At 71.8% G+C, this 13,670-nt stretch overlaps 4 protein-coding genes across 4 annotated transcripts in view; 3 read left to right on the top strand and 1 right to left on the bottom strand.

Annotated features, from left to right (window-relative positions):
* Window positions 1-8,499, top strand: part of MICPUCDRAFT_39047 (uncharacterized protein) — a gene marked incomplete at both ends in the record, with an annotated part of 14,511 nt that extends 6,012 nt beyond the window's left edge. The window contains 3 exons of the mRNA XM_003057003.1: window positions 37-1,653; window positions 1,838-7,618; window positions 7,791-8,499. Coding sequence (XP_003057049.1) covers window positions 37-1,653; window positions 1,838-7,618; window positions 7,791-8,499 — 8,107 coding nt within the window. The remainder of the gene's footprint in view (window positions 1-36; window positions 1,654-1,837; window positions 7,619-7,790) is intronic.
* Window positions 8,500-8,792: 293 nt separating this feature from the next.
* MICPUCDRAFT_62689 (uncharacterized protein) lies at window positions 8,793-10,448 on the top strand (the record flags this gene model as incomplete). The annotated part of the gene is made up of 1 exon (XM_003057004.1): window positions 8,793-10,448. One exon carries the CDS (start codon window positions 8,793-8,795, stop codon window positions 10,446-10,448), a length of 1,656 nt encoding a protein of 551 aa, XP_003057050.1.
* Window positions 10,449-10,628: 180 nt separating this feature from the next.
* On the top strand, window positions 10,629-12,704 carry MICPUCDRAFT_62690 (uncharacterized protein; the record flags this gene model as incomplete). The annotated part of the gene is made up of 2 exons (XM_003057005.1): window positions 10,629-11,288; window positions 11,513-12,704. Exons 1-2 carry the CDS (start codon window positions 10,777-10,779, stop codon window positions 12,702-12,704), a joined length of 1,704 nt encoding a protein of 567 aa, XP_003057051.1. The 5' UTR covers window positions 10,629-10,776.
* A 192-nt stretch (window positions 12,705-12,896) lies between these two features.
* Window positions 12,897-13,130, bottom strand: MICPUCDRAFT_15448 (uncharacterized protein; the record flags this gene model as incomplete). Its single annotated transcript, XM_003057481.1, has 1 exon — window positions 12,897-13,130. A coding segment is annotated over one exon (234 nt), but the record flags the coding sequence as incomplete, so codon positions are not given.
* Window positions 13,131-13,670: the final 540 nt, after the last annotated feature.

Genomic DNA, 13,670 nt, shown 5'->3' on the forward strand with positions numbered 1-13,670 from the left:
CGCGCACTCAGCCTCGGCCTCCGTCGCGACCGCGAGCCGCCACGCCGGGTCGGAGGAGAGTTCGCCGCCGCGCATCGCGGCTTCGTGCGCGATTTCCACGTGCGCTCGCGCCGCCTCAGACGCGGCTTCTGCCCTCGAAACGCACCCGTCGCGTCGAGTTTTCGCCGCCGCCGCGGAAGACGCGGAGATGGCTGCGAACGACCAGCACGCGCTCGATTACGTCGCGATCGCGCGCGATACCGCGCGCGCGGCCGAGGCTGAAGCGGCGGCGGCGAAAACTCGACGCGACGGGTGCGTTTCGAGGGCAGAAGCCGCGTCCGAGGCGGCGCGAGCGCACGTGGAAATCGCGCACGAAGCCGCGATGCGCGGCGGCGAACTCTCCTCCGACCCGGCGTGGCGGCTCGCGGTCGCGACGGAGGCCGAGGCTGAGTGCGCGCGCGCGGAGTTTGATCTCATCGAAGCGAACGCCGCCGCCGCGGTCGCGTCCGATGAACTCCATCGAAGAGAGAGCTCGGTCAACGCCGCGAACGCGAGCGCGTTCGCCGCCGCGGAGGAGGAGACGACGCGCGGGAACAGCCTCCGCGACGCGGCAATCGCGGCGAAACGCGAATTCGAAGACGCGGAGAAAGCCGCGACGCGCGCGGAGAACGACGCGGTGCTCATGTCCGGCGGCGACGTCGCCGCGCTGCGCGCGGAGCGCGCGGAGTCGACCGCGCGCCACGTCGCGGAGTCGCGGCAGGCGTTGCTGGACGCGAAGCGGCACGCGGAGCGACGACGCACGCGCGCGGAGGAGGCGACGCGCGCGGCGCGAAAAACGCGCGCGGAACACGCGGACGTCTCGAAAGCGGCCAACACCGCGCGCGATCGCCTCGCCGCAGCCGCGGACGCCGCGAGGAAACTCGTCCGCGCGTCTGTTACCGCCGCGAGCCGCGCGGACGCGGCGTCGCTCGCCGCGGCGCGCGCGCGCGACGCGACGCGCGCGGGCGCGCGGTGGAAAAAGGCGGCGGAGGTTTTGAAACGACGCGCGTCGAAAGCGCGCGAGCTCGCCGCCGTCGCGAGAGACCGCGCGACGTACGCCGCGTCCGACGCGCGGCTCGCCGCGGGCGCGGGTGGCAACCGCGACGAGGCCCGCAGAGCGTCGTGCGCCGCCGCGGACGCCGCGGAAGACGCGACGAAGGCCGCCGCGAGGGCGCGCGCGATCGAGGACGCGACGCGCGACGCGCGGCTCGTCGCCGCCGCCGCCGACGCGCTCGCGTCGACGACGCGCGAGGACGCGGCGACGCATCTCGAAGCGAGCGACGTCGCGACCGCGTCCGAGGACGCCGCGATCAAGGAGCTGGAAGCGCTCGTCGCGGGGGTGACGCGCGCGGCGGCGGCGGCGGAGACGTTCGTCGCGCGCGCCGCGGAGACGGAAGCGGCGGCGCTCGCCGCGGAGGCGGAGGCGGCGGCGGCGTTGAAAGCGACGGCGCTGACCGCCGCGGAGGCTGAAGCCTCCGCGCTGGAGGGCGAGAAGAAGATCCTCGAAGCGAAAGCCGAGATCGCGGCGAAAGCGCGCGAGGCGTCCGCCGCGGAAGCGCGGCGAAGGGTCGAGCGCGCGCGCGCGGCGGCGGCGGACGAGGCGAAAGCCGCGGCGGATTTCGAATCTCGCATGCGGTGCGTTCTACACACTGGTCCCCATACGACCGCGTTCGCGTGGTGAACGCCGATCCTTAAGGACTTTGCCCGGCGCATCTCTCCGCCCACCCATCGCTTTCAACCCCCGAACTCGACGCCTTTCAACGCCACCTGACGCCTTTCAACTCCACCCCGACGTTCGCTCGTATGGAACGACCCTGAGACGCGAACGCGCCGAGCTCGAACGCCTCCGCGCGGTCGAGGACGCCGCGGCGACCAAGGCGGCGACGGAGCGCGAGAACGCGCGCCGCGCGCTCGAGCGCGAGCTCGAGCGCCGGCGAGAGGTGGACGCCGCGCGAGCGCTCGTGGAAGCGCACGAGGCGGAGACGACCCGGCGCGCGGAACTCGCCGCGCTCGCCGACGCGCGCGAGAAGGACTTGCACGCCGTCGAGGACGCCGCCGCCGCCGCGCTCGCTGCCGTGCAGCTCGCGGAGGCCAAGTCGATCGCGGAAGCGCGCGTGAGAGCCGCGGAGGACGCGTCCGCGGCGGCGTCGAGAGCGCGCGAGGAGACCGCGGCGGCGGCGGCCGAGGCGGCGGCGAGCGCGGCGGCGGCGGCGGCGGCGGCGCGCGCCGCGGAAGCCGAGCGCGAGGCTCGCGAGGCGGACGTCGCGGAGGAGGAGCGAGAGCAGCTCGCGGCCGTGGAGATTATTCGACTGAAGCGCGTCGCGGAAGAGCGCGTGGCGAGGGCGACCGCGGACGCGCGCGAGGCGATCCGGGTCGAGCGCGAGACGCGAGAGGCGGTGGAGCGCGCGACCGCGGACGCGGCGAATGCGGCGGCGCGCGAGCGAAGGCTTCGCGACGCGTCCGAAGCCGCGGCGGCGGCGGCGAACGAGCTCGACGTCGAGCGCCCGCGAGCGCGGATGAACGAGGCGAACGCGCAGGCGGAGATGGCGCGAGCGGAGGCGGACGCCGCCGCCGCGGCGGCGGCGACGGCGGCGGCGGCGCTTTGCCCGAGTCCGCCGCCGCAACCCCCCGCGCCCGCCGCTTCGGCGTCGGCGTCGCCGGCGCCGGCGCCGGCGATCGCGTCGCCGCCGATGCGAACGTCGTCGTCCGCTTCCATCGGCGGCGTCGGGACCTCGCCGCCGCGCACGCCGACGCCGGAGACGATCTTCGCGAAGGCTGCGGCGGACGACGCGGCGAACGCGGCCGCGGACCGCGCGGAGGTGGCGACGCGGGAGGCGACGCGCGCGACGCGCGAGTACGAGCGCACGTCCGAGGACCCGCGTTTCGCGGAGGAATTCGAGCGCGCGAAGAAACGGCACGACGACGCGGTCGCGGCGATCGCGAAAGAAACCGCCGATCTGAAGGCGTTATACGAATCCAAAGCGGCCGCGGACGTCGCCGCCGCCGAAGCGGAAGCGCGCGCCGCGGACGCGCGCGCGAGGCAATCCGCCGCGGAGACGGAAGCGGAACGACTCGCGCGCGTCGAGGAGGAGACGAACGACGCGCGGCGGCGGCGGACGATTGCGAAAGTCAAAGCGATGCACGCCGCGGACGTCTCCGAGGCGGAATCCGAAGCGTCGCGCGCGGCGGAGACGGAACGACGCGAGCGCGCGGCGTACGCGGAGGCTGCGCGCGCCGCGGACGCGGCGAACGCGTGGGTGAACGCCTCGAAAGCCGCGGCGAGGGACGCGAAGGAACAGGAGAAGCTCGCCGCCGCCGCCGCCGCCGCCGCCGCCGCCGCCGTCGAGACGAAGGCTGAGTGCGAACGCAAAGCCGCGGACGCGCAAAAAGAAGCGGACGCGCGCGCCGCGGCCGCGGTCGCGAACGCGACGCGCGAGGCGGAGAACGCGGTGCGCCTCGCGCGCGCGGCCGCCGCCGCGGCGATCGACGCCGCCGTCGCCGACGCGAACGAAGCCGTGCGCGTCGCGAGAGCGACGTTGGAGACGCGCGAGAAGGAATCCGCGGCCGCGCTCGCGCGCGCGAAGGACGACGACGCCCTCCTCGACGCGAAGCGCAGGGCGGAGATCACGCGCGAGCGCGACGACGCGCGCGAGGCGTTGCGCGCGGCGGAGAGCGACGCGAGGGCGACCGTCGCCGAGGCGCGACGCGACGCGGAAAAGAAGTCGTCGGACGCGAAGCGTCGCGCCGAGACGGATAAGCGCGCCACGATCGCCGCCGCGAAGGCGGCCGCGAGAGCGCAGATCGACGCCTCTCGCGAGGCTTTAAACGACGCGCGAAGGGAGTCGACGACGGCGGCGCGCGCGAAGACGCGCGCGATGCGCCGCGCGGCGGACGCGGAGAGGGAGACGGAGGAGGTGCGGAAAAACGCGCGCGACGCCGAGGCGCGCGCGGATGCGGCGGAGCGCGCGGCGGCGGCGGCGAAGGACGCCGCGCTCGCCGCGGAGCGCGACGCGGAGCGCGCCGCGCTCGAGGCGTCCGAGGCGCAGGCGGCGGCGAGTCGCGAGGTCGCGAAGCACCAGCGCGCGCTGACGCCCGAACGCGGCGGCGGCGGCGGCGGCGGGATCGCCCCCGACCGACGACGGGACGAGCGCGCGAGCGCGGAGGTGGACGAGTGGCGCGAACGCGCGAGGCTCGCGCGCGCGGCGGCGTCGAGGGAGCGCGAGCGCGCGAAGGACGCCGCGTCGCGGGAGACCGCCGCGCGCGCGGAGGCGGCGGACCTCGGCGCGAAGGACCGCGCGAAGGTGTTGGCGATGGAAGAGAAGGTGAAGCGTCTGAAGCGCGACGCGGCGGCGAAGGAGAAGGAGGTGCAAAAGAGAATCGACGCCGGCGCGGCGGCGGCGGCGGCTTTCGCGGCGGACGAGGCTGCCTGTACCGCCGCGGCCGAGGCGGAAGCGCGCGCGCGCGAGGCCCACGCGTTAGAAGCGAGCGAAGCGGAGAAGGACGCCGCGGAGAGAGCCGCGGAGGAAGCGGCGTCGCGCGCGGCGGTCGCCGCGGCGGCGGCGGCGTCCTCAGCGGCGACGGAGGAGGCGCGATCCGCCGCGAAAGCCGCCGCGGAAGACGCCGCGTCGTGGCGCCGCGAGGCGGACTTCCTCGCGAAGGAGTGGTTCGACGCGAAGACCGCCGCGAAAGCCTCGGACGCGCGCCACGAGCGCCGCGCGAACGAACTCGCGCTCGCGGCGGCGCACGCGGAGCGAGAGCGCGCGCGACTCGAGAGGGAAAACGCCGCGAACCGCGCGGAGATTGAACGCGTCGTCGCGGACGCCGCCGCCGCGTGGGAGATGGCCGCGGACGCCGCGCGCGCCGCGGAGGACGCGGAGAATGCGCGCGAGATGGCGATCGCCGAGGAGGCGACGCGCGCCGCGGAGGCGAATTCGCGCGCGGAGGAGGCGCTACGCGCGGCGGAGGCGCACGACCGGGAGGCGACGCGGCTCGACGCCGTCCGCGAGGAGGAACGCGCGATGATCGAGACGGCGGCGGCCAAGGCTCGCGAGGCGATCGACGCGATCGACGGCGCGGTCGCGGTCGCGGTGGCGAACGCGCGGAGGCTTCGAGACGCCGCGGAGGCGGCGGAGGCGGCGCGGACGCGCGCGGCGAGGGACGCGGCGACCGCGGACGTGGAGCGACGGCGCGTCGCGAACGGCGCGGAGATTAAAATTCGCGAGCTCGAGCGCCGCGCGCGCGAGAGCGACGAGGAGGCGTCGACGCACGCCGTAAAGCTGAGGGACGCGGAAGCTCGCGCGTCCGCCGCGGAGGCGGCGTTGATCAAGGCGGAGATCGCCGCCGCGGAGGCGGCGAAGAAGGCTGAGCGGGACGTCGCGAACGCGGCGCTCGCGTCCGCGTCCGCGTCCGCGGCGGCGGCGGCGCCGGCGGCGCCGGCGGCGTTGACGGCGGACATCGGCGTGGTGACGATGACGACGGGGACGCGCGGGCCGTCGCTGCCGTCTCGCGCGCCGCGCGACGCCGCGCGCAGATGTCTCGCGGCGAAGCGCGCGGCGCGCGCGGCGGCGGCGACGGTCGCGCTGGCGCCGGTCGAGGAGGCCGCGGCGCCGCCGCCGCCGTCTCGGTCGCGGGCGGCGGACGACGTCGCGCGAGAGGAGGCGCGCGCCGCGGCGACGAGGCGACGGATCGAGACGCGCGAGACGTACGCCGCGCGCGAGCGGACGCGAGCGACGACGAGGCCGAAACCGCCGGTGCCGCCGCCGCCGTCGTCGTCGTCGGGCGCGATGAACGCTATCGTGACGGTCGCGAGAGCGCCGTTTAATCCGTTCGCGAGCGCGGAGCTCGACCCCCGGCGATCCGCGGAGATCGAACGAAGAGTCGAGGCGCGCCGCGCCGTCGGCGGGAAGCGAAAAGCCTCCGCCGCCGGCGACGGTTCGTCTTCCACCGTGACGTCATCGCTCGCGCGCGAGTCGGCGTTCGCCGCCGCGGAAGATGCCGCGCGTCTCGCGGAAGCGGAAGCCGCGGAGGCGGCGCACCGACGCGCGGCGAGACGCGCGGGCGCGCGCGTTCGCGCGTCGCGAGCGCGCGATCTCTCGACGCGTCCCGAGTCCGAGCCCCCGAATTCGCCTTCGCCTTCGACGTCCTCGCCGTCGAAGCTCCAGGAGTTGAAAGTCGCCGCCGCGATCGCCGCCGCGGCCGAGCGCGTCGCGACGCGGCGGTCGTTCGCGGCGGAACATTCGGACGCGGAGAAGACGAGAGCGTCGGTGCCGACGTTCTTACGCGTCGCCGCGCGCGACGACGCGGCGCGGAAATCACGCGACGAAATCGCGTCGATAAAGTCCTCGGGCGGCGACGCGAACGCGAACGCGAACGCGACGCGACGGTCGTTCCCTCCGGCGCCAGCCTGGCGGCCGTCCTCGAGCGCGACAGTCGCGTCCGCGAGGGCGTCCCTGGACGCCGCGGATGGCGCGCCGGCGAGGAGGAAGCCGGAGATGTGGTCGTCGCTCGACCTCTCGAGACCGAAACGGCGGAAGGTCGGTCGGAGCGTGACGTTCGCGCGCGGGGCGTTCACGACGAGGATCTCCGCGGACTTCCCGCGCGGGTTCGACGACGACAGCGACGAGGACGACGCGGTCGCGGACGCGATCGACGACGCGGAGGCGGCGGAGTGGAACGAAGAACGACGCGCCGAGGGCGTTCTTCTCGCGCTTCGCGCCAACGTCGCGCGACGAAAAATGAAAACCGCGCTGCACGCCGCGGCGGCGCGACACGCGCGCCGCCGCGCGCTGACGCGCGATCTCCGGTTCTGGCACGCCACGGCGAAGAGAAACGCACTCTTACGGCGCGTTTTCACCATCTGCGAGAAAGCCTGGCGCGCGCACGTGCGCGTCCACGGCGTGCACCTGAGCCCCGAGGACGTCCGAACGATTTCCGTCGCGCGAGAAGGCCTCGCCGTCTGGCGCGCCGCCGCGGCGAGACGACGCCGCGCGCACGCCAAAAAAGTCGCGCTCGTCCGCGCGGAGACGTACCGACGCCTGAGCGTCTCGCGCCGGCATCTGCTCGCGTGGCGCGCGGCGCTTCGCGCGGCGAGAGCGCGAGAGCGCGCGTACGCGACGTTCGCCGACGCGTTCGCTTCGTGGCGCGTCGAGGCGAAAACCGCCGCCGCCGTGCGAGAGGAGGCGGCTCGCGCGCGTTTCTCGCGGCTGTGGCTCGACTGGCGCGCGCGCGCGGCGACGACCGCCGCGGTCGCTCGCATGCGCCGCCGCGCGTTGACGCGCGCGGCCGCGCCCGCGCTGCACGGCTGGCGGATCGTCGTCCTCGCGCGCGCGCGTCGACGGCTGACGCGCGAGATGAACGTTCTGATCGCCGGCCGCCGCCGCATGTGGGCCGCTTGGCGGGCCTGGTGTCTGGGTCCCGGGTGCGCGGCGCTGACGCGCGGCGCGCCGACGCCGCTGCCGCCGGAGCACGCGGACGCGCGGCGGAAGCGGTTCAAGACGACGCGCGACGCGCTGCGGGATATCGTCTTGCGGCCGACGCGCGAGCGAAATTTCTCGCGACGCGTCGCGGCGGCGTGGAGACGCGCGGCGCGAGACGCGGCGCGGTGCGTTCTATACACTGGTCCCCATACGACCGCGTTCGCGTGGTGAACGCCGATCCTTAAGGACTTTGCCCGGCGCATCTCTCCGCCCACCCCTCGCTTTCAATCCACGCCCTCGGCGCCTTTCAACTCCACCTGACGCCTATGAACTCCACCCCGACGTTCGCTCGTATAGGACGCGCGCGGCTTTCGCGGAAGCCGCGGAGACGATGACGCCAGAGGACATCACGTCGCTGCGCGGGCGGCCGCTGTCCGCGTGGCGCGCGCGCGCGGCGGAGATCGCCGACGCGCGAGACGCCGCGCGCGCGGACGAGCGATGGGTCGGCGGTCTGCGAGGAGATTTGCATCGTTCGCGAGACGACGACGACGACGTCTTCGCGGACGACGCCGTCTGGGCGCCGCCGCCGTCGCCGCCGCGCCGCGCGCGACGCGCGAACCCGCCGCTGCCGCACGTCGTCCGCGTGCCGCGGTCTTCCCCCCCTCGCGATCGCCGCGCGACGGCGACGGCGACGGCGACGACGGGCGGCGGCGCGGGCGCGGGCGCGGGCGCGGGCGCGACGGTCGACGTCCGGGGACGGTTCGAATTCCGAGACGTCCGCGTCGCGGCGGGCGCGTGCGCGGCGACGCACGACGGGAACATCGCGGCGGGGATCACGGCGTTTGAATCCGCGCGCGGCGTGCGGTTCTTTCCGCCCACGGCCGCGGCGAGCGAGGGGGTTACTCCGCGCGAAGAGAGAGGGAGAGAGGAGGAGGAGGAGGAAGAAGAAGTGGATGAAGAGGGAGAGGAAGAACGCGAGGAAGGAGGCGAGATGGACGAGGAGACCGGGTTGGATCCCAGAGACGTCGCGACGTTGTTCGCGATGCGCGAGTCCTGGGGCGGGTAGTCGGGCGGGACGGGAGGGATATTTAACTGACTAGTAGTGAGCGCTAGCCGTAGCGTCGATAGCTCTGCTGACGCGTAAAGAGCGATTCGATGATGAGGACCGTGCGACGTCGCGCGCGCCCCGATCCGCCGGGAAAGCGTCGACGACGTTTGGCGCGAAGTCAAATTTAGCGAGCGGCTCGCGCTCCGACCGACGCGTTCGACAATTTCGCGTTGACGCCAGGCTGGTTCGGATACCCCCGCCAATCGCGGGGCGCGCGGGCGCCGGACCGATCCCACCCCCCCGCCGCCGCGATGGTGCTCGGGATCAAGTGGATGCAGGGCAAGCATCACGGGCACGCGCTCCTGGACGAGGACGGCGACCTGGACACGGAATACATCGACGACGAGGACGCCAAGACGGAGAAGCAGCTCGCGCGCGAGCGCGAGCGCGCGGACCGTCAAAATAACGGGGCTGACGAATTCGCGTCCGGGCCGCCGTCGTTCGCGTCCGACGCGTCGCACGACGCGATGGGTTCCCCCGGGCCCAAGTCCCCGAGCGATCACGCCGCGCGGAAGTGGCTCCGGAAGACGCAGTCGCGCCGCGGCGCGTCCAAATCCTTCTCCCAGCCCGCGATCTCGTACGCGGAACAGATGCGACTCGAAGCGCTCCAAGAGTACCAATCGCGACTCGCGGAGCCGATGAAGCTGGACAACGAGACGCTCATATCCTTCGCGTCCAGAGTCGTCATCGAGCTCGAGATGCGGCCGTACAAGACGATCAAGACGCTGCACAGCAAGACGTTCACGGGCGCCGATTTCATCGAGTGGAGCATGACGCAGCCGGAGGTTCGAGATCAGTGCGACGCGCTCTTCATCGGCAACGAGCTCATGTCCAGAGGCATCTTCTTGCCCGTGTCCTACGGCGCCACGGAGGCGCTGTTCTACTCCCCGACGTTCAAGTCGAGCAGCGGCGTGATGCGCCTCGTGTGCAAGAAGAAGGCGCAGATCGTCGCCGCCGTGCTCGGCGCCGACCTGGACACGATCGGCGATCTCAGCTCGAAGAGGGATTCCAACGCGTCGTCCCCGGGCGCGGGGAACTCCGCGTCGTCGTCGCCGCGGCACGGCGAGCTCAGCCGCGACGGCTCGGGGAAGATCGACGTCGGCGACGTCAGGCGGACCGCGAGCGACCCGACCAGCGGGTCTTCGTCTTCGTCGCCGGCGGCGGCGGGCGGCGCCGGCGGCGAATCGAAATTTAAACTGAGACGATGCCCCACCGTGGACGAGCGACGCGGGAACGTCTCGAGCCTCAAGGCGGTGCCCGAGGGACGGATACTGAGGAAGTTCACGAACGCCGTCGGCGGCGGGATCAACCGCCGCGTGTTATCCACGAGGGCCAAGTTCGCCGCGATCGCGCGACCGATTCACGGGTACCTTCACACGCGTCTCGGACCGCACGTGCTGTTCGCGGCGCTGCTTCCGTTTCTTCTCCTCTGCGTCTTCCACGCGACGACGCTCGCCGCGGTCGCGGTGTTCTGGGGCGCGTCGCACGTCGCGGACGTGGACTGGAAGCAACGGAGGGACTTGGAGCGCCGCGTCCGCGCGGAGGAGCTCAAGAAGTTTCAAGGGAAGCGCGGCAACGTGAAGGTGTATCCGGACGGCAGCGAGAGCGCGGACTGGTGGAGTTGCGTCCTGCAGTCCTTCTGGGACGGCTGGCTCGAGATGTGGCTGAACCGGCTGCTCACGAACATCCTCACGGACGTCCTCGAGCGCGTGAAGCCGTCGTACTTGGAGAGTTTGAAGATCACGGAGTTTAAGCTCGGGTCGAACGCGCCCACGGTGAAGACGTCGCGGCTGTTCCCCGGGCCGGACGGGGAGACCATCTTGGAGTGGGACATCGTGTGGCAGACCGAGGAGATGAGGCGCGTTCTATCTCACACCGGTCCCCATACGACCGCGTCGGCGTGGTGAACGCCGTTTCTTAAGGACTTTCTCTCCCGGCGCATCTCTCCGCCCAGGGTCCCTCGCTCACAATCCCGACACACACGCCTCGCCGCCTTTCAACTCCGCTTCTGACGCCTTTGAACTCCACCCCGATGTCATCGCTCGCGCGCACGGAACGACCCTCATCAGCGTCATCCTGAGCGCCAAGGTGGGCGGCAGCCGGTTCTCCGTGCCCGTGCCTCTGAGGGTCTTCGTCAGCAACTTGAGAGTCGCGGGGAAACTGCGGTTGGGGCTGTTTTGGACGAAGCGCAAGGGCGGGCCGTACTTGAAAGCGCTGAGGGTGTCGTTCGTGGACATGCCCGAGCACTCGGTGTCGATCAAGCCGATGACGTCGTCGATGATCGACATCCGCGACCTCCCGGGCTTGGACCGCACGGTGGAAAACGCGCTGAACAAGATGTTCACGAACGTCCTCGTGGAACCGAACATCGTGCTGTGGAACGTGGAGCGCTGGTGGTGGAACCGCGACCTGCCGAAGATTTGCATCGTGTGCCGCGGCCCGTGCGTCGCGTGTAAGATGGGGATATCGACCGTCGCGCAGGAACTCGCGGTGCCGGGTTTGGAGCAAGACGTCATCGACGAAGCCGCGGCGATGCGACAGGGAAAGAGCAAGGAGGACAAGAGCCGGCTGATGTCCGGGACGAAGAACCCAACGCTCACGCTCGCCATCTCCATCCACCTCGCGGAGATCGAGACGCTGAAGGGCACGAAGCGGAAGGACTACTACGTGAAGCTGAAACGCGGCCCGAAGAAGTTCACGACGGACGGCGCCAAGGCGGCGCCGGTGGAGACGCTCGTGACGTTGAGGCGCGTATTGGTTCCTCGCACTGGTCCCCATACGACCGCGTTCGCGTGGTGCACGCCGATCCTTAAGGACTTTTCCTCCCGCGTTTCTCTCCGCCTAGGGTCCCTCGGTTTCGATCCCGACACACCTCGACGCCTTTCAACTCCACCTGACGCCTTTCAACTCCGCTTCTGACGCCTTTCAACTCCACCCCGACGTTCGCTCGTACGTGTGGTACGACCCTAAGACCCGGAGAGGAGGACCCTTCCTCGGCTCTCGAGGACGAACCCCCCGCGGCGCTGCAGAAGAGCCTCTCGAGACGCGGCGGGAAGTTTGGTCGGTCCGGGTCGTTCGGTCGGTCGCGACATTCGCGCAACCACAGCGACGGCGGGTCTTCGCAGGACGACAGAAGCGACGACGGCAGCGACGACGGCGGCGGCGGCGGCGGCGGCTTCCATCGCGGCGGGCGCGAGCCGCAACCCAAGGTGGTCACGAAGTGGGTCTGCCGCCCCGTGTGGGAGGAGTTCGTGCGCCTCGACGCGTACGACAAGACCGTGGACACGGTGGTGAACTTTAAAGTCTGGAGCGACGACGGCGGCGTCGTGGGCGGGAAGACGACGATCGGCGCGGCGGCGATTCGCGACATTCTCGATTACGCCGACGGCTTTCTGCACACGCTGCAGCTGCCCATCATACACGCGAAGAAAGGGACCGTCGTCGGGGTGTTACACATGCGCGTGCGCGCGACCGCGACGAGCGAGGTGGTCCCGAAGATGGTTCGAAAGAAAGGCGGCGACGACGCGGCGTCGCAGCCGGGGGTGGGGACGCAGTTCGCGTTGTCCGCGGGCGCGGGCGGCGTCGCCGCGGGCGCCGCGGGATCCAAGGGCGGCAAGGTCTCCTCCATGAGCAGCACGATGCGTCGGAACATGACGTCCGCGATGAGCGCGATGCCCATCCCCACGAAGTACGTCAAGAGCGCGGCCGCGGGCGTGCGAAGCGCCGCGTTCACCGCGATCAACAAGCCCGCGCAGAAGACCAAGTGGGCGGCGCGGAGCGTCAAGAAGGGGTGCAAGAAGCTGTGGTACGGCAAGGAGAAGTACAAGGCGAAGAAAGAGGCGAAGCTCGCGAGGGAGCTCGAGGCTGCCGAGCGCGCCGCCGGGTTCGTGGAGGCGTGGAAGAGCGTCAGGGAGCCGCACCTGTTGGGCGCGCGCGGGGTCGGGGGCATGGCGGCGATCAGCGAGGACGGGTCGACGGCGGCGGCGGCGACGCGTCGGGCCCGAGAGCCGCCGGCGCCGGCGCCGCCGCCGGTGGACCCGAGCACGCTCCGCGTGAACGGGCGGCTGAATCACAGCTCGGTGAGGGAGAAGTACGGCGCGGAGGCGACGACGCCGAAGACGCCGCCGCCGCCGGAGAAGAAGGGGAAGAAGGGGAAGAAGTGATCGATCGATCGTCGCGTCGGACGCCCGCCGTCGCGGCGGGTCTCCAACGATTCGATTCGATGTGTTTTGTAGCGCTAAATAATTATCGATCTGAGCATCGCAAGCGATCGATCGTCCCCCCGTCCTCCGCTAAGATCTCTCCAGTCCCGCTATGACGTCCCCTCCCCCGTTACCCGACGCGCCGCTCGCCGCTCACTGCGTCTTCCTCACGGCCGCGGGGATGTGCTCGAGCGCCTCCAGGGCGCTGATCGAGTTCCCTCTGACGACGACCATCCCGAGCGGCTCCTTGTCCGAGGTGCTGTCGTCCACGCACTCGTCCAGGACGAGGTTCAAGAACTGGTCGAACCCGCGGAGGACGCCGACGACGCCGCGGTTGCCGTTGAGCTTCAGCCGAAGCTTCTTGTCCATGTACCTGAGGGATCGAGGGAGGGATCAGCGGGCGCGTCGGTGGGCGGGCGGCGAGCGAGTTTTGAACCCTAAACGACATGAAATCGAACGACGCGACGACGCGACGAACGATCGCGGGCGAGATCGGAGGCGCGAACGCGCGCGCGCGCGGGGGGGGGGGGGCGCCCCCAGCGGGGACCCACTGCTTGAGTTCGGGGACGGCGACCCCCATGTTCGCGTTCGACTGTGCGACTGCGCTTCACGCGAGGGGCCCGACGAAGTGGGCCCCCTAGTAGGGGCGGATTTCGGATCTTGCAGGGGGCGCTATTGGCGCGGCGCGCGCGGCGTTTCCCGTCCGTCAGGGGCCGCCGTCTCTTCGTCTCCCATTGTCGCCTCAACGATGCGAACGACGACCCCCCGCGGAGAGACGGGGCACTCCAATCGACGCGCGCGCGCCATCATCACCCATGCCGACGTCCCTCATCGCGCACGACGCGACCACCCGGGGAGGAGGCAAGCGCCCGCGCGACGCGTACGACTGCCCCGCGGACCCGAGACTGGGGCGGATCCTCCGCGTGC

This window comes from Micromonas pusilla (genome assembly GCF_000151265.4).
Source record: "Micromonas pusilla CCMP1545 genomic scaffold MICPUCscaffold_3, whole genome shotgun sequence".
In the NCBI taxonomy this organism is placed as follows: Eukaryota; Viridiplantae; Chlorophyta; class Mamiellophyceae; order Mamiellales; family Mamiellaceae; genus Micromonas; species Micromonas pusilla.